Raw genomic sequence first — 19,180 nt, 5'->3', positions numbered from 1 at the left:
ATTATATATATATATATATATATATATACATACATACATATATATATTTATATATATATACACATATATGTATATATATTCATTTCGACTGGATTATGTGAACAGCATATATTCTATTCCTTACTTGGAGGGGAAAAAAAGCATTGCAGAGCATCATTCCTGTGAGCTCCAGCCGATGACCTTGCCTGAGAAGGACTAAATGCACACACTCGCTATTTTTAAATATCCAGAGAGACTCTCATTGCAGCCTGTTCTATCTTGTTCTGAAAATGTCGGCATGCAACCCTGTTCTGCCGACAATAAATGAGGTGCAGACGTTTCATTTATCAGGAGATACAGTGGGTGCTGGATGGAGCAGTGAGTGACAATAACCCCGCCCACTTTTAAGGGTACTGTTTGGAGTGGAAACACTTGGGTCTAGGTCCCATGTCTGAAGGGTTACTTTTGGTTACAAAGGTACCATACCAAAAGTGTTTGGTGGAAACGGGGCTTAAGTAGATGTATTTTGCTAAATTTGAAGATCCCCCTGGTGAGATGTCGCATTCACGAGAATGGGTCGGCTAGACAGACGGACAACCCAAAAACCTAACCAATCCGTGTAAAAGCATTACTCTATTGTCTTCTTATTGTGTTAATCATCTTAGAACCACCGATGTAGAAACATCAGCTTACTTCACAGTGATTTATGTAAAGAATGAAAGACACTGAATGTGACTACACTCATTGTAAGTACTTTGTAATATATGAATAATAAACAAAATCAGTGACATAGATTTAAAACCAAGTGACAGGATACATAATCACACCCCATATCGTGATTTTCTGACGCTTCTAAAAGCTAATTATTGCACATATCGATATTAAATAATCTGCTCATACCTGCACTGTAGCAGACTCCTTTGTATTTGACAATGTTTTCATGCTGGAGGGATCTGAGGATCTCGATTTCCCGCTCAAAGTCCCTGAGGTGCTCGGCTGTGCTGTGCTGCAGTTTCTTCACAGCCACCACCTCCCCTGTGCTGTCCTGCAGGGGGTCGTACCTGCACATCTCCACACTACCAAAGTTCCCCTGCAGCGGAGGGTCAGAGGGAGAGCAGATCTTAGAGATATGGAAACAACAGCTATGACAGCTTGGTATTAAGCACACATTGAATTAGCTTTGCAAGTGTGAGCAGGTCATTAAAAGGAATCAGTAAGATACCTAATCCCAAGAAAAACATATGACAGGAAACAATCCACATCATCTTCAGAAATTGTATATTTTCATATGAAGTAGTGCTGAACGTCACGCTGTCCGGAAACTACCATGAGAATATTTGAGATGAGAGGAAACTGCTGATGAGTCATGCAGGCTGAATGCTTGCTACAGTATGTCATCATTTATCTGAAAGATGCATTCCCAACTCCCACATTAAGACACTGACTTAAACAGAAACCACCTCGAGAGAGCGTGAAACTTTGAGAAAGTTTTGGCAGATTCTTAAAAAGCTCCTCCAGTTAAATGCTTAGACCATCGCTACTGAGGTTTGGCAGAATTTAAAGGAAAAGGTGATAGGCCGTATGACGCACATGTAGTTGATGAAATGTAAAAACATTTTTTTATTCTGTGTATAGGCAACACATTTTTACAACTGAGAACATAAGAGTCACTCAAGGCCTACAACAATGAAAAATAAAGATTAAAATGTTAGAAAATAGCAAATGATAATAATTTCTTCATAAAAATGAACAGTAGTATGAGTATGTGTGCATGTCTCACTTTGCCCAGCTGCTTGAGAAAGATGAGGTGCCTCTCCTCAAACTGGGCAGGCTCCTGGTTCTCGGAGGCCCATGGGAAGCCGAAGCCTCTTGTCCGGTTGGGCACCATGTCACTCTCCACCAGCAGCTCATAGTCTGCAACGCAGTGAGAATGGTGCAAGTCTTTTTAGAAAAATCTGCCAGACGTGAAGAGGTTCACTTGAGCTGCTAAAGGCGACTTTGGCGGAAGATTGAACATTTATTTTTCTTCCTACCTGGCGTGAAGAGGCTGTTGAGATCTCTGATAATGGCTCTGAAGGAGGGTCGGTGTGAGGGCTCGTAGTCCATACAGCTGTTAATAAGATTGGCCAGCTCTGTCCATTTAGGAGCTGGCAGCTGGTGTCTGTCCTCATAGAACAAGTGTTTCTGCACAGCAAAAGAGCAAATGTCAGAACCTGCATGTTTCCAGACTGAAGAAAATAATATAAAGTTGGCAGACATTCTGAAACTAATCACTAGAATATGTTCTGAATAATCTTGCCTTCCTCTTACTTTAAAACAGATGTCATGAGTTAAAGGAACAGTTCGACATTTTAGGAAATATGGTTATTTGCTTTCTTGCCAAGAGCTAGATTAAATAAGTGATATCACTCATGTCTGTGTACAGTAAATATGAAGCTACAGCAAACAGCCACTCAGCTTAGCTTAGCATAATGACCTGAAACAGGTGGAAACAGCTACCCTGGCCCTGTCCAAAAGTTTAAAAAAAAAACACCTAACAGCACCTCTCAAGACCTAGACACATCAAACCGTCATCACAGAACTAGCGATGAAGGCAGACTATTGCTGTAACGTTGCTATACCTTACCTGTGTCTTGGCCAAAAAGTTGCCTTTGAACACAATGCAAAGACTACAGTCAATGGCCAACTAGCATGTATGTTCTGCACCTATGTAATTCTCCATACCAGCAGGCAGTGGTAGTGTGTATTCATTATTCAAAAAGGGAAACCAGAAGACTGACAGGACAGATTTAATACACTAGTTAGCCGTTAGTTAAGTCTGCTAAAGAACTTAATGGCTAAAAGATACAGTAATGTCACCTAATATAACAAGTTTGTTTCAATCTTACGCACTTTGACTTGACTTGACTGCCAAGCAGAGGGATATCACTCACAGACGGGTGCCGCCGAAGTTGATTCAACTTGTTGAATCGGCCTAACAAAGCACACAAGGCCCAACTAGTGCCAAAGATGCGAGACACACCGCAAAAACTAGGGTGACAGACACTGACTGACGGCCGATAGCTTGGTGTGTCAGTGTCTTAAAGCCCACTAATGAACACCAAAGTGTTAAAAGGACACTGGAACTATTTCTAGACTTCCTGGACTCAGTAAGACAACCAACTTTTCCCAAAATACTGAATTATTCCTTTACAACAGATCATTTTCTGTAAGTCAATAATCTCAATGCATCCTTGTTTTTATGACCTTGGAGCAGTCCAAGGTGCTGAGTGGTTTGTCGCCACCACTGCAGATCTCCCAAAGCGTGGTCCCAAAGCCCCACTTGTCTGTGGCTAAACTCAGGTTTTGGGAGTCTTCAATGCACTCGGGGGGCACCCATGGGATACGCTCCACCAGAACTGATGAACAGACATGATGAGACATAGAAGCACAGAGAGACAGAAGTACATGAATGGACCAGAAAGTAGGCAGTGACAGTCACACCAAAGCAAAATTACACTGGCTTACATTATTCTCACATTGTGCCTCCACACAGGTGTGAGGTACAAGTCTTCGCACATCACGACAGTACATGTATCTCACCTTCTTTGGGCAGCACGGTGATGCTGATACCAGGGTCACTGAGCTTGATAAAGGGCAGGCTGCCCGTCATCCGATCCTCCTCTCTGATCAGAAGAACATTCTTGGCACAGACATTTCCATGTATGAGGTTCTTATCCTCCTGCGTGCAGAAGTGACAGGGATGGTATTAATCACCTTTGTAGGTTACCATGCTCCAACCCTCAACGAGTATGTGTTCAGTATGTGTATTTTATGTCAGTGGACTTACCAGGTAGTGCATAGCCCAGGATAGCTGCTTGGCCACTTCTAGCTTCCAGGTGATGTTTACACAGCTCTTATTCTTTTTCAGGTAGGTGTCCAGTGAGCCAAATTTCCCATACTCCTGCACCATCATGTCTGACAGGCAGATGTGGGGGAAGTCATCTTATTAGTCACTATTATCCACATAGAAAATCTAAAACAACATGCTTCTAATTAATACAACCATGTAACCAATTTGTGGTTTACTGTAGCTTATTTCCTGTGGATTCTTCTAAGACGCTTTGATAGCAGTTCAATAAATGTCTTCATCCATACTTTGTCATCTGGTACAGTTGAGGTCTTATTGTGAAAACTAGCTTTGGTCATTAAATCTGAACTGTTTTTGAAGTTTAATTTCTTCAGAACAATTATTCTGTTAGTGCACCATGTGTCTGATTTCTTTAAAGAAGGGAACATCCTAACGTGATGACAATGTGTTCCTCTGTGACAGAGCTTGCAACTCTCAGAAAGCTCCTTAAGAGTGACTTAGGAAAGTTCTCAGAGCAACTCTGAGCAAGGACGGGACAGAAACATATCTTTGTGAGGTGTGGTTGACCCAGTTGCTAGGTATGATGCTTGCTTTTAACAGATGTGATTGGTTGTCACAGACACACCCCTTTGCGAGCCTACAAGATGTGGACACCCAGTGGAAATGAAATGAACTGCTGACTGTGAAAGTGTTGTCATTGTTAGTGTGATCGCTCTGCTGATAGAAGGTTGAGACAGACCCAAGTCATCGCTGCTGCACTGTTGCACTTTTACAGTTTTCCAAATATCTTAGTGTTGTGATCACTGTTGTGATCTGGCGTTATAGCATTTTATTTACTCACTGTTATCCAGCATTTGGGGAATATTTCTCTGAACTCTTTGAGTTTCCACCATTTTCTCCACTCCTTAAGAAACTCTTACACCTCTTAAAAACAGTTTTTCACCTTGGGTGTTCTATTAAGGTCTAAGATGCTCTGTGAGTAACTTTTATCTTAACAAGGACCTAGTCTTAACTTTAAGGGGAAATTCCAAGAAAACGTCACAGTTCTAAGAATTTTCTTAGAACTTCGTCACTAGGAGCAACTCTTGTGGAGTAAAGATCAAGATTACAGTGACACATTGGTGACTTGTTGATCCCAAGGGCTTCATCCGGTCAGAGTGGAGCGGTCAGGGCACAGCAGAGAGCAGGTTACCAGGTCAGAGACCTTATTCGTCTCTCTTTGATTGTCACACTTGCCTATAGGGACAACGTGTGACCTCATCTGATGTAAACACAACTGTTAATAGTGTGAAAACTCTAATGTATTCAGGAGGCCTCATCACCTCTCTTTGTATTCTATGCAACACACATTCTGTTTTGCCTTGGTTTCAATATTCCTCACATTTTTGGTGTGTGTTGTAGACTTACTCTCATTGCCACAGACGCACACGCCATAGTTGAGGAGTAAGTGCTTGTGGGACAGCTGGCTCATCATACTGGCTGCTTCAAAGAAGGACTGTGAGGGAGAAAACAAGAGAAGAGTTCCTGTTTACTTGTCTTGTTTCAACTCACGTCCAGTTTATTTCCTCACATCCACTCACTCACACAACAAGCCAACCTCTGAATAGTTGCGGTGAGCCTTGTCCAGGATCTTGATCACGACGTCTATCTGGTGCACCTCTCCGTAGTCTCCCAGCTCTTTCCTCACACCGCAGAAGATCTTAGTGAAGGTTCCTTGGCCTAGACTCTCTTTCTAAAACACAGAGTTTTATTTTGTTGAAAACCTACTTTGCACTTGTTAAGCGCCTTTGTAGCCATCTGACCACTCAAAGCAAGTCACATTTACCCATTCACACACCAATAAAACAGCCATCGGGAGTAATTTGGGGTTCAGTATCTTGCTAAAGAATACTTCGACATGCAGACTGAAGGAGCCGGGGATCGACCGCTGGTCTTCCCTTATACTTTCTTAGCCACAGCTGCCCATCATACACCCATGTGTAGCCTGGTCCGAAGTCTGCGTGAGGTGGGCATATTCTCACCGCTGATTCTTTCGTTTTAATACGATTTAATGTTTGGAAAAAGGCATATGTATTTTTTTTGTCAGTATGTATCATTTATACATCTGGCCCCAGGACTTATCTGTGCCAGCCAACTAGACCCTGCCAGACCACCAGGCTTTAAGATGAAACTACATACATTTACAATAAATGCACAACAAATGTAAATACATGTTCAAAACAGGAAGATAAGGCGACAACTGTTAAATCCGGTGAGGGAAGGGTAACAAGACAATATTGCAATACAGAAAACCCCCTGAGCTTTCTTGATTAGTGGAACGGCTTCTGTGGGTTTCCTGTGACAGACCTGCCGCACAAAACTTCAAGCGCTCAAATAACAGAGAATTCGTCGAAAAGGAAATGGAGCTGTCACAGAGGTGAGAGCACGGCTGACACACTGTTACATGCGACACACACAACACACTCACACACGTCCATAGGGACCGCTATTGACGCTGAGTTACAGAGGGTGGATCAAATGAGGAAGTGTTTTGTTAGCTGTAGTGAACTCACTGACCCCACAGGAGTCCTTCCTGTCCTGTCTAATTAAAACTTCTGGTACAGTCATGTTCAGTAATGACACTCATGTTGACATGTTTACAATGTTAGCTTGTCTACAAAAGGCCTGCATCAGTATGTTTTGGCTTTACTTTCAGTGTTACTTCACAGTTACAAAGACACAGGTCCGGGCGAGAAACCGCACACAAGCACCTTTTCAACACTGTTGTACCCCTCTACAGTGCATCTAATCCACTACACTTATACTACCTACTAAGGCTAGTTATGACTGTTGACTGTATGACTGTATGTGTTTTTCAGGTGAGGCAAAAAGCTAACGCAAAGAGGGTTTACTTACGATGACCAGGTCCTCTTTCCGGATCTTGTGAAAGACCATCTGGCTGATGTTGTGTTTGTGAAGCGAGGGAGACAGAGGAATATCTGCCCCTTGATTATTTCTACACACCACCAGGTTGGATTTATCTGAAGAAAGGTAAAGACGGGCAGGGATTAGGAAAACTCACATCAAACTGACATTTTGACACAACATCTGAGTTACTGTTTTCCAATCTGTGACACTTTTAAATGGCACACATGAAAAGAAATGCAGCAGCTATCAATTGTAAAGTTAGATTGCTTCATTTCCAGTTCTTAACCATGAATATGAGCGTGAATAAAAACCTAACTGGTTTGTTTTATTGGCCCTTAGAAACAAGTAACTTTGCTCAGAAAGAGTTTTGCAATCTGGAAACCTGGTGAAGCAGTTATCGAATATTAGTTATCATTAACAACTCTATCCAATCCCCAGAGAGATATAATGGTCATGTGCTGTGGGGCAGTAATAATCTTAGTTTCTGCCCATTTAAATGAGTATTTCACCCACAAAATTACCATTTATGAGTCTATCAGTCATGCCATGCTACCTTCAATTTGTGAAGGAAACTATTTTTCTCGCATGCCTCCACTGACAATGGCGAACATATTGACTTCTTGATTAAGGACTGTGTTTAACAACAGCAAAACTATATCAGAACATTTATTTACAAACTCTCACATAACTTGTGCAGTATTATCCAAGTCTCATTTATCCAGTCATATGGAAACATGGATTTTCCCCTAAAAACCTTACTATTTAAAACTGACCTGAAAGTTCAACTTACCTTTGCTCGCTTTGAGGCCAGACTCCAATACTGAGGGTTTTTTTAGTGGAAATGCATGAAAAAATGAGCCTTGGATGATATTGCACGAACCACCAATTATAACTGCATGGTCTGTGCTGTCGGGAGTTAAAATAAATCAAGCCTGTCAGTAAATGTGCTGAAGTTCAATGGTTACTTTAAGAACGCAGAGTGTGTTCGTCATTGGCTTAAATCCATCAGGGATTCAAAACTGTTTCTGAGTCAAAAACAAGTCATCTGATATAAACAGAAGCTTGGGAATGGGTAATTAGATTAGCAGCAGCAGCAGGAATTTAAAAGAGTCAGAATATGAATAAAAGGTTAAAAAAAAAAAAAAAAAAAAAAAACAAGATAGCAGTGCCAAAGACCTCTGTAAAGATTTTCTGAAACACTAAACAAGGGCTAATTGGTTGCCTTGGCACAGGATGTTGAATTACTGTATGATGAACTTGAATCACTTTCTTATATTATCTATTCATAGCTTCCTACTAGCCTCAGTCATATATTGCAGTCAAAAGATTATATATGACCCACCAAAAATTAAGGCCAATTATGGGTCAGTAGCTTGCATGATATCTGCATTTTGTACAATGTGCAAAAGGGTTTGTGGCAATGAGCTTTAATAATCAACTCCGTAATGCACTGATAAGTTTTACATTTGATCCTGGTTAAATTTGAGCTCATCCAGTGTTGTAGTGGAGCTAGTATGCAGGTCTACGGTGTCTACCAACTTCTTTATAACATTTACAGTATACCCACCATCAGCCTAGAAGCCATTGGAATATACAGGAGAGTGTACTCACTTCCTCCTTGGAAACCTAACCATCTACCTTGTAGTACACCCAACCCATCAACTACCACTACACCACTGAGTTCATCCATGTATCATTGAAATAAAACTGTTGCCTATGTTTGCAGCCTTATGGACAAAGACCCAGTGAACAAAAAGTTAGGTCCAACTAAGGGACAGATTTCTCTCCTGTGCTGGAGAATACTTTAACAGCATTAAATGTCTGCATTTTACTGTATATGTGTTATTTTACCCGTGTCTATGTGTGTGTGGGTATAGATATTGCATTTTTATTAGTGTTGGTGTGTGTGTGCACTTACCTTTGAAGCTGGGTGAGCAGCACCTGGTCAGCTGAAATGTGTATCCATCAGTGCGGAGCGCCTCCTTCTGGTAGCAGTGCAGTAGTTCCCTGAGCGAGCCGAAGCTCCTCTTCGCACCACTCAGAATGTACTCCCCTGACTCTGTCTTCACGATCTGACAGTGCTTATAGTCCACCCTTGTTTCACACTGGAAATCAAAGAGAAAAATTATTACAGTGAAGTTGAGCTGAATATGCCGACCGTATTATTTTAAGAGACTACAAAGGATAGAGTCAGTGCCAGTCACAGGAGAATCAAACCTTATGGCTCCCTCCAGTGGTTAAAAATATGGGCAATACTTAAGAGGCTCTGGTGTGTACACCTTTTTGACTACCTGATTTTAGCAAAACAGTACAGTTTACTTTCAGAAACACACAGACACTCAGTTCAGTGTAGTATTGCTGCTGTGATTACTGTCACTTTGCCCATGTTCCTGCTTCAATGAATTATTAAAACAAAGCACTGCATTGTATTTACACGATGTTATGACATTGTATCAGCCAGTGGAGGATATCCAGTAGCCTGCTGTGGTGCATGTGGTCATGGGCTTAACAAGCGAGTTAGTGAAATCTATCATTAGCAAAGACCGTGTTCAATGGGCCTGTATACTTGTAGAATCACATGTGAGAGAGATACACAAGTTCACATTGATGCTGACCCAACATTAACAGCTTACCCCCACCACAAAGGACATGAAGTATTTGTCATAGTCCCTGGGGCTGCAGCGAAGGATGTACAGGCCTTGGTGGTTACCAGAGCGACGCAGCTTACCGATCGTAAACTCCATCCTGTGATCAAAGAGAGCAAATGTGTGTTTGTGTGTGAGTGGTTCTGTGGTTGTGGGTGCACATGTGCACCAGTGATGTGATACATTGGTGAATTGAATGTGTGTTATACTCACGACACAGGGCCATGGCAGTAGCTCTGTATGCACTCAAGAAGTCTTGGTGGAGCCACTTCTTTACACAGATAATGATGGGCATCTGCAACCAGTCTGTAATACCCATCAACCAATGACACAAATGACAGAGCCTCTGAGAGCGAACGAAACTCCAGTTCCTGTGTGGTCAGACAGAGACACAGATAACAAAGGGGGGATGCAGAAGAGGACAAAAATAAATCATTCATCATTCATCATCCTATTTTTAACTTCAAATCATATAATCAATAAGCATTCAATCCATGGATTTATGCAGTTTAGTGTTACAAATTATTACACTTTAAAGTAATAGTTTTTCAGACGGAATTTGTGACGTAGCGCTGAGCGACACATGCAAGTTAGGGCTTGGTCTGTTTGCAAGCCGGTAAAAATGGTGGCCTGATCACAAACTTTCTCGAATTACAGCTAAACAGTACACTAAAATGTGTCTCTGAAGTCATTTGAAGCAGGAAATAGACAATTCAGTAACAGAATCTTGGTTCATATGTGATCAGCACTGCCTAGTTAGACAGTTTGATATGAGTTTGGTAAGCCTCATGCGTTACACTGGACTAAGCAGAGACCGGTGATTCTTTCCTGTCAGTCATCGCATTAGACCATGGCTTGTTCAGGATCTGGCTGGATGGAAATCTATTAGAACGGCAGGGGAACCAGACGCATCTGCCAGAGCTAATAAAACATGAGCTTGCAGATCCCTCTGGTTCCCAGAATAGAAATAAGATAATATTGGAATGAAGCAAAGTAAACATATTCATTTTAAAGTGCTTATAGAGCAACATAGGGCAGAGCTTGAAGAGTTCAGTGTGTACTGTACCAGGGTATGGTTGTCCTGTCTGGTGAGCGTAACTATGCGGCTCTCCACAGAGCCCTCCTTATTGGCCTGTTTGATGCTGATGTCGATCACTGCTGGGAAGTCACAGTACGTCTGCAGCTCCTGAGGACACAAGAGTACGCATTAGCTGAAGTAGCATGCACACACTTGCGCTCTTGTTATTGGCAATTTTGACCAACTGCTAGAGCTCCACCGACTGTGGACAGCATGACAGCATGACAGCATGACAGCATGACACTGTGGCAGACCAGTGCATCACCACAGCAACATGAAAACATATCTTCTGTTCCTCACCTCCTCTGCTTCCTCTTCCTCTTTCCCTTTTGACCACTGGATGCCCGTGTTGCCCATGACTACAATGGTAACCTCACGTGCAGAGAGGTCGGTGACTTGGAAGCGCTCAGAAAAGAGGGAGGGTAGCAGCATCTCCAGACTCATCAGGTATTTGAGCTTGAGATTAGACACCGTGGCCTTGCATTCACTGAACTGCTGGATGAACTTCTTGAAGCGATAGCGGATCCTCTTCCGAGTCAAGATGTTGTATTCCTGGATGCGGCTTCGCATGCATCTTGGCAGGAAGGATTTGTAGCTGAAAGCGGAGAGTGGATTGGGGAGTTGAGAATAACAAAAAAATGAGGACAGACACAGGATTAAAAGAACAAACATTAAGTGCATTTTGTGGCAGTTCAGCCAGTGTACATGCTATGTCCACCTCAGGAGATCTGTCAATAATCCTCACAAAAGAGAATGTATTGTAAATGTTTGACTACTTCAACAGAAATCGTCAATTGTTGTTAGTTGTTATGGTGACAACACACACCTGTTAGTGGAGCCGTAAATATGTCACACTCGCTAGATTGAGAACTCAGTTTTGGCTTTCTGCTGCCTTTTAAGTTATCAAGGTTACTGATATCTTTGCACAGTAAGTAGATGTATTTTACAGTGTTGCATGTTGCAAAGTAAGTACTCAGATTACTTTCAGTTGGAACAAGTAATGTAACATGTTAGTTTTGCAATTCAAGTAATTAGTTATTTAATTAAGTTTTCATATGAGCAATCTGTTACTTTTAAAATAATACTGTATTTCCCTCTTTCTTTTGTTTGCAAGTTTGCTGAAGCACGATGTAACGTTGCTGTAGCTGCCTCCGAAGAACGTGTGAGAGAGACAGCTGAGAGGCAGAGAAAGACAGCATGTAGATCAGCATAATTTCATATCTGACTCAGTGAATTTAAGGTTTATTTTGACCAAACCAGAGTTGGTGATTATTGGAACAGTAGAAAGACATTAACCAATGCAACAGTACTCTATCCACTCCGATCAAACAGAAGGGGTTTTGCAGCTGGAGTCGACTTTTTGTAATTGCTTTTAATGAGAATGAAGCTTTTTGCTCGCTGTTTTCTTGTGTCGCTTAACTCCTCTGTTTCTGCACTCTAGGTGCCTGGCGTTTTTGCCAGAGCGCTCTGAACTTCTCAAGTTGAAAAAACTTCAACTCAAGGTGGAAAATGTTTATTTGAATATCCATTCTACTCTCGTTCTATTGCTGTAGTGTGGACACAGTGCATAAGTATTGTAAAGATCAGGTATTTTTAATACCTTTCCAACTGAAACATTATCTCACACAAAAAGATATCTCAGTCCGCTGCATGAACACACATAATGAAACTATCTTGATGCTCGGTGTATCCTGAGGAGCATGTCACACTGCTCTGAAATCGTTATTCATGAGCTGCACCACATGCACACCGGCATAACAGCGAGCATTTCACATTATTTTGATAAGAGAGTGTGCAGCATGTAAATGAGACTAGAACTTCCTGGAACATTGTTTTATAGTTGTATTTTCCTTGTCTTAAAGAATGCGTTATACTTAAATTATAAACCCTTCAGGGCTTACAGTATTGGTCTCAGCAACATGAAATTGCATTTGGTCATTAGTTTTTAGTGTGTGAGTGCATCCTACCTGGTATCATTGTAGATGTCGATAGGTGACTGACCACTCTCTTTGGCAAGCCTCATCATGTCCAGCACCGCCATGCCCAAACACTCCTCCTGGGCCTCGTGACTCACCGGAATGTGAATCCAGCCATTCAGGAAGTCACTTCGCCACTGGAAGAAGAAACAATGGATGATATCAGGTCAGTGACGGAAAGAAGTGTGAAGTGAGAGGGGAGGTTGGATGGGTGAGGTTTATTTGGCTTACTTCACATGTCCAATACAGTAAATCTTAGATCAGTAATCAGACAGATTAACAAACTCATCGCTGGTTACTTTGTTGGAACTGCACAAGTCAAGCTCTATAACAACAGGCGTGTCTATGTGACAAACATTCTGTGGGTACATCTGTTGACACACAGCACATGTTGTCAGTGTGACCGTGGAGACAAAAACAAAGCTAAACAGTCAAGTTCACACAAACATGTGCGAAAGAAGAAAAAAAAAAAGCAGAAACAATTTAAAATGCAAAAACAGACACATAGACAGACACACAAACAGGGTGAAGAGAACACAGACGTATCCTTCTTCCCCATTTGTGCTCTTACACTCTTACTACCCCACTTCCTGTTTTCTGAACTTACACAATGGCTGACACCACCGACAGACCGGCAGTCAGTAAGAAAGGGAAGGAAGCAAGCATGTTTTATCTCCCCCACCCCACATTTCTGCTTCTCATTACGTAGATGGAGAATTAGAGAGATAGATAGACTTTTTTTTTTTAAAAGCTGAGTGGGAAAGAGAAAGAGAGGAATGGAGATGAATGAGAGGGCATTTTGAAGAAGCTGTCCATTGGTTTACACTCAGTTTGATCCATACAAGAATGCACTCTAATTTCTAAAATACAAAATACAAAGAAACAGAATAAAATCCCAACATACAAAGCACTTTATACAGAAGAAAATAACAGACTTTAAGAGACTGACCTGAGAAAACTGGTATGCCATGACACAATCATCCATGACAGGGCTCTCTGTCCCCTTGGACACACCATAGCGATGGGCGTACAATGAATTGCCGCTGTTATACCAGCCAGGAAAATAGTATCTGGACAGAAAAGGGGACCAGAGAAGATCCAGTGAGCGAAGTAATCCAAGCATAAGGTAACACATGGAAAGTCTGAAACATGCTATAAATTTCTACCTTATTCTGAAGTGCAGGCTTTCAGTGGCTGACTGGTGCACTTTAAAGATGTGATTAGGAGGGAGCCATATCCTGTCACTTTCCCTCATCAGGCCAAACAGGCTGCAGTACACTGGAGCGATCCCTGGAAAGAGAAAAAACAATCAGCTGTTTACTATAATACAGCACAGACCGTTTTATTCTTGGACTGGGACATCACACCCATAATTCAAATTAAGGAAGCCTAATGACACATTAATATTTGATACTCAAGTTTGAAAGAAAAAACAAGTTTCATAGAGCCTTAGCAGTGCGTGTTACTAATTAGCTGCCACTAAACAACAACAACTGCCCAATATTATGGGTTGCAACGGTATTGCAGAATAGCTGTCTCAGAAAATATCACACTTTCATGGTATAAAACAATTATTATTATCAGTTACAGTGACCCTTAAAGGAATAAGAATAATTTTTTCCCATACATTTGAACAAACGCTTTATCACAATTTAAACATGAAACCATTTTTTTAAATAAAAATATGTGTAGGGGGTCCGACAGGCAGTGGAAGAGAAAAGGAGATACACACACGCAGGTGACATTTTCCTTTCAGTTACAGTTTTGCATACAGCAGATAAGTAAATGTACAATGATTTGCTAACCGTCAGTTTCCTTGTAGACTGCTGCAACCCTAATTTAGATATACACAAAGTCATGCAAATACACACACAACTTGTGTTGTGGTAGCAATAACGAATGGAAACAACTGTGCAATGACAATGACACATGATGACAACCAGTTAACTTTTCTTGGTAGCGTATTTCAGTGGAGTTGACACAACGAAAATAACTATAAGGCTTCCTGCTTCCCTGCAGCTCAGAGTCCAAACATCATGTGTCCGCATGAAAACATAAGTTCTCACGAACTGTCCTGTGAGTTGGTCCATTTGTCAGGAGGTTGGTTTAAAATGGATGACATTTTCAGCTGCATCTGACAATAATAGCCCGCTTTGGGGGATTCATGAGTCTGGATGGTTATAAACATCAGTCCCACTGTCTGCGCTTTAGTTCCCACAGCTTGTCATTCTGCCCTCAAAACACCAGTACCAACAGTATGTTGCTAGGGAAGGCATGGCCATGGGGCATATGGGTTTATGGGTTAAAATGCATAGAGAATTCTGGGGGCTAGCATTAGCAAATAGTAATGTGACGATCATGGATATGAGAAAGTGTCTTGATACAAAAGCAATTTCTACTGACTACAATAAATATACGTGTGGCTTGGAATCGGAGGAAAGACAAGTTGAGGGAGCAGAAGGGGGCAAAATCACGACAGAAGGCCAAGCTAACATTAGCCCTGCAGCTGTCATCAGTTCACAGATCAGGTGTAACCGCCGATGGGCTACAACTTCAGCCTTTGGATGATCTTGGAAGAGAGAGAAAATTCACTCCCAGTATTGAGGAAAGTCTTCTGACCACCGTTGGTCCATGCACCATGCATGTAACGTTAAGGTGCAGCTGGAGCAGCTGACCTTCGAGGGAAACCTCACATGCAAATGCCTGAATGAATGCAAGGACAAGATTCTCAGGAAGTTCCACACTGAGACCCGTTGCATGCAACTCTCGTTGAGTCCAGTGGTGTAGCTGCTATAGTTTTTAGGTAGATTTGCATAATGGCTGTATTAAAGTTCGTTGTACATGTATTATGGTTGGCAGTGGTGCCTAAACTCATACATACTTTCTTTTGTTCGTAAAGTTTGCGTTGGAAAAAGTTTGTGCTGCTCTCGGTTTTCATGTCATGTAGTGGCCATGACATTTTTCCCATGAGTCAACCATGTTTAACTTGGAAAAACTAAACATCCCCCAGTTCAATTTGTTCTATCATTCGGGCCAAGTGGGTCATTAGAAGACTAAACATGTCATCACACAGCAGGAAACACTCAGGGGAGTGAAGCAATGGTATGAAAGTGCGTTAGAGGAAGCATGCTAAACCACAACAGGGGAAGTGAAGTCAAAGTATTAAGAAGGCTGATCTAAAGCAAGTCTGTATCATTTATTACATTATCAAATAATGTAGTGAGCAGTGCAATGCAGAGTAAGTCACTGTATTTTTACACCTTGGGAGCTAAAATACTGGTACTTCATGCCATTTTATTGAGATATAAAGAGGTTGGACAAAATACCACAACACCTAACAATATGGTAATATCAGTGACCTGTTTTAACTGTTTGCCTTCTTATTGTGCAGAAAGCTTATTGTGTGAGGACATAAAAAAGTGGAATGTCCTCTATCAAAGTCAAATCATGGCAGTGTTTGATTCATCTTGCAAAGTGAAATCTCTCTGCACCAGCAAATCTGACTTTGACGGTTCTTCTACACTTGCATTGATAACTTAAACTATATCCTAATAAGAAACCACATAAAAAGTGTAAAAAATTAACCAGACAGATGAGACACATCCCCCACACTGCTGTTATCTGACTGTATTTAAACCATTAATGTGATAATGGATGACATGTAGAGAGAAGGCAGAAGTAAAGTCTAAAAAAACAGACATACAAGAGAACAGAGGAAATTGAACATTAAAAAAGAAAAGCAAGGGGATATTAAAAAGTGGAAGGTGAAAATGAGAGAGGGAGAGAGAGGCTGTTTCTTATCTGCTCAAGAGGGAATGTAGCAAGCGAGTGTGGCCCAGAGAGATAGAGCTAAGGTGGAGAGAAAAACAGACACAGCAGTCAAAGACTTCCTGATTTGTGTTTGCTAGAAAGTGTCGGAGAAAAGCCAGTAGTTCTGTTTCCAGAAAATAAAAACTGGATCGACTCTGATAGCAGAAAGGCCTATCTCAATTCCTTCACCAGGAAATCCTTGTGAAGAAATAAAGTTGGATGAATTTGAAGCCCTGAAGAAGCCATGAAAATGCTCTTAAACTTTGGTAAAGCAGTCCATTTGATTCTTCACTTTCTTATTACCTGAATGACAGATTTATCTAAACCAAGAAGGTCATGGATCAGAACCTTAAACTGCACTGCCACAGACTGCTACTGGATTTTTGAAGTAAGAATTTCCCCACACTATTGACGTTAACAAAAAGCTTTTCTGTAGACAAATTTAAGACAAAAACAGCATGAATTGGGGCGTCGGTGGCTTAGTGGATAGAGCAGGTGCCCCATGTACAAGGCTGTTGCCGCAGCGGCCCGGGTTCGAGTCCAGCCTGTGGCCCTTTGCTGCATGTCATCCCCCCTCTCTCTCTCCCCCTTTCACACTTAACTGTCCTGTCCATTAAAGGCAAAAAATGCCCAAAAAAATATCTTTAAAAAACAGCATAAATTGTCTTCATAAGGACTTAAGCTAACTGCATCAATGCTCCTTGGCCTAGATTCTTCAAGTCTCTGGACTTTTGTAAAGGGATGACCAACACTCCTCGCAAATATAAATCCTTATTTGGTGTGGAAAGGGTTAGCAGAAGGCTAAATGAACAATATTTTCTCTCTGTCCCTCAAACACTTTATTGATATTGACACGTTTTATTGAGTTTATTGTCAGACTCCCTTTTAGATTCTCTTTTTGATAAGTCCATCTTCTTTTTGTGGGTGGCTCTGTAGTGTAGACTGTTGTTGCCGCTAAAATAGCAACTTTCTCTGCAGAATTTTGCCACCATTGAATCAGGCTTTGAATCAGGGCCGTGCATACATGTGCATCTGTAGAACCAATAGAAACACCCTCTCTCTGACATGACCTGAGATTGACCAAAGTCTCCTGCCAGCCTAGATTTTCTTAAGCTCGAAAACGAGCCCAAGTGGGGGTCCAGAAGTCTGGTTTTCTCTCAGACCACTTTAATTACAATATGCTTGAAGTTTATTGAGGGATTTTAGCCTAATGAAGCCAAAAATAAACTGCTTATCCCAGCTTTGAGGGGTCAGTTGTAAACACGTCCCATGTGTGTCTCAGCCATGGGAGCCCCACATGCATTTCCTGTTTTGATGCAATCTCCAGCTGGCCCTGGCAGAATCACGGGTTCATGTTTTTTGTTCAAATTTGACAGAATGGATACAGTCAGTCGAACAAGACAAACACTTTTGCGCTGTGTTTGGAAATGAAGAATTAATAACTTTTTTTTTTCCATCATTTTTTTATGACACTATCACAGTATCAGACTACACACTATGGTGTCACTCTCTTCCTTATAGCTCACATCAGAAATGTCACATCATGTCCTTTTGGATGAATGCATAGTGTGTTAAGTCTTATCCACTTACCTCATGTATACAGAGCAACCTGTTGACTAACCATCCCATATTTATTCCAGCACGTTTTGCACTCTGCACCACTACACTACTGTATAACTCCACTAGATCCATATATGATCCAGTCTATGCTCTACACCAGCAAATGTATGGATGCAAGTACATTTCTTTTATAATTCAATGATTCAGTTTGAAACTTTACTGTCACAACATGTTCAACACAAACACCAGAGTGCCTAGGAACGTGCCTTTCATTTCCACTGTCCGTGTAATGAAAGATAATTGTATAAAAATGTAACATTTAGACCTTTAAATAATGTTTAAAGTATTTAGCCTTACCCTTCTCTAAGTCAGAGTGTTTTCTCAGCAAGCAAAAGAAGAACTTCACAAGGTTGCACAAACAACCAGATATGTGGCAATATAAACACAGACATTATCTAACCAATGAAATGTTCAAGGTTTGAACATGGTACCAAGAATTTTTGAATTGCTCAAATCAAACGCATTAAACCAGCTCCCAGAACACAAACAGAACAACAAAACATATTTTCACTACACAATATTTCTACTGTTGTTCTTTTTCCCCTCTGGTTTCTAATATTTTTGGTCCATGTTAAAATGTAAGCATCATGTAATGCATATAATAAACTGATGTCAAAAAATTGCTCAACAGATAAACTATGTTTTATGTGTGTGGGGAGACATCAGGACCGAAATCCTCTTGTGACTCACCACATGCTTTCGCTGCACTGATGCACAGTTCCTCTGCTACGTACTCCCCAGGTGGAAACGTGAGCGCACTTTCCGAACCATTTTCTGAACCACCCTCTCCTCCGTCCTTCCCCAGGTAGAAAAGGTGAACAATGAGGCAGGTGGCATCCACGTCCTGCTTGGGGTCGAGGCCAGTGGCTGGATTGTGATCTGGAAGGAGGCCATTGAGATGTGCTGTAGGACTGGAGATGGGTGGGTCCATGTCTGTCAGCAGAATACAGGCCATGTGCTGCTTAAAAGAAACATCCACCTGGCAGAGGACAAAGGGATAAGAAAAAAATTCACAGGTAAGAGACTAAATAAAATAGTTCAGATTGTACTAAAGTTCTGGGAGTGTTTTACAGCACATACTGCCGGTCACTGCTTTCTGATTAACCTGACAAATGAGCATCTGAGATTTGAAGGTTGTTTCTACATCAACAAGACTCTGAAGCCACGCTGTGAAGGTCAGGCACTGTAATGCTTTGAGCTGAATGCTAATGACATAGCTAGCTAACATGCTGATTTTAAGCAGATATAGTGTTTAGCATATTCAGCCTCCTAGTTCATCATGTTAGCATGCTAACATTTGCCATTTACCTCTAAA

At 41.4% G+C, this 19,180-nt stretch overlaps 2 protein-coding genes across 3 annotated transcripts in view; one reads left to right on the top strand and one right to left on the bottom strand.

Annotated features, from left to right (window-relative positions):
* Positions 1–18,820, bottom strand: part of jak2a (Janus kinase 2a) — a 28,808-nt gene extending 9,988 nt beyond the window's left edge. Inside the window, exons 1-18 of the mRNA XM_050052516.1 lie at positions 18,556–18,820; positions 13,602–13,725; positions 13,385–13,505; positions 12,427–12,572; positions 10,760–11,054; positions 10,448–10,567; positions 9,595–9,752; positions 9,370–9,481; positions 8,655–8,841; positions 6,725–6,849; positions 5,427–5,561; positions 5,237–5,324; positions 3,809–3,936; positions 3,562–3,700; positions 3,226–3,377; positions 2,013–2,163; positions 1,760–1,893; positions 880–1,069 (exon numbers count right to left, since the gene is read on the bottom strand). Coding sequence (XP_049908473.1) covers positions 880–1,069; positions 1,760–1,893; positions 2,013–2,163; positions 3,226–3,377; positions 3,562–3,700; positions 3,809–3,936; positions 5,237–5,324; positions 5,427–5,561; positions 6,725–6,849; positions 8,655–8,841; positions 9,370–9,481; positions 9,595–9,752; positions 10,448–10,567; positions 10,760–11,054; positions 12,427–12,572; positions 13,385–13,505; positions 13,602–13,725; positions 18,556–18,820 — 2,770 coding nt within the window. The remainder of the gene's footprint in view (positions 1–879; positions 1,070–1,759; positions 1,894–2,012; positions 2,164–3,225; positions 3,378–3,561; positions 3,701–3,808; positions 3,937–5,236; positions 5,325–5,426; positions 5,562–6,724; positions 6,850–8,654; positions 8,842–9,369; positions 9,482–9,594; positions 9,753–10,447; positions 10,568–10,759; positions 11,055–12,426; positions 12,573–13,384; positions 13,506–13,601; positions 13,726–18,555) is intronic.
* Positions 18,755–19,180, top strand: part of LOC126395226 (zinc finger and BTB domain-containing protein 26-like) — a 30,803-nt gene continuing 30,377 nt past the window's right edge. Inside the window, exon 1 of one of the 2 annotated variants that reach the window (XM_050052518.1) lies at positions 18,755–18,881. The gene's annotated coding sequence lies outside the window, so the exon portion shown is untranslated. The remainder of the gene's footprint in view (positions 18,882–19,180) is intronic. The other variant, XM_050052517.1, reaches the window with a different exon arrangement.

The sequence above is a fragment of the Epinephelus moara genome, chromosome 9 (genome assembly GCF_006386435.1).
Source record: "Epinephelus moara isolate mb chromosome 9, YSFRI_EMoa_1.0, whole genome shotgun sequence".
Lineage (NCBI taxonomy): Eukaryota > Metazoa > Chordata > Actinopteri > Perciformes > Serranidae > Epinephelus > Epinephelus moara.
Note: the sequence above shows the minus strand (reverse complement) of the source record. Positions and strands in the feature narration are given on the sequence as shown.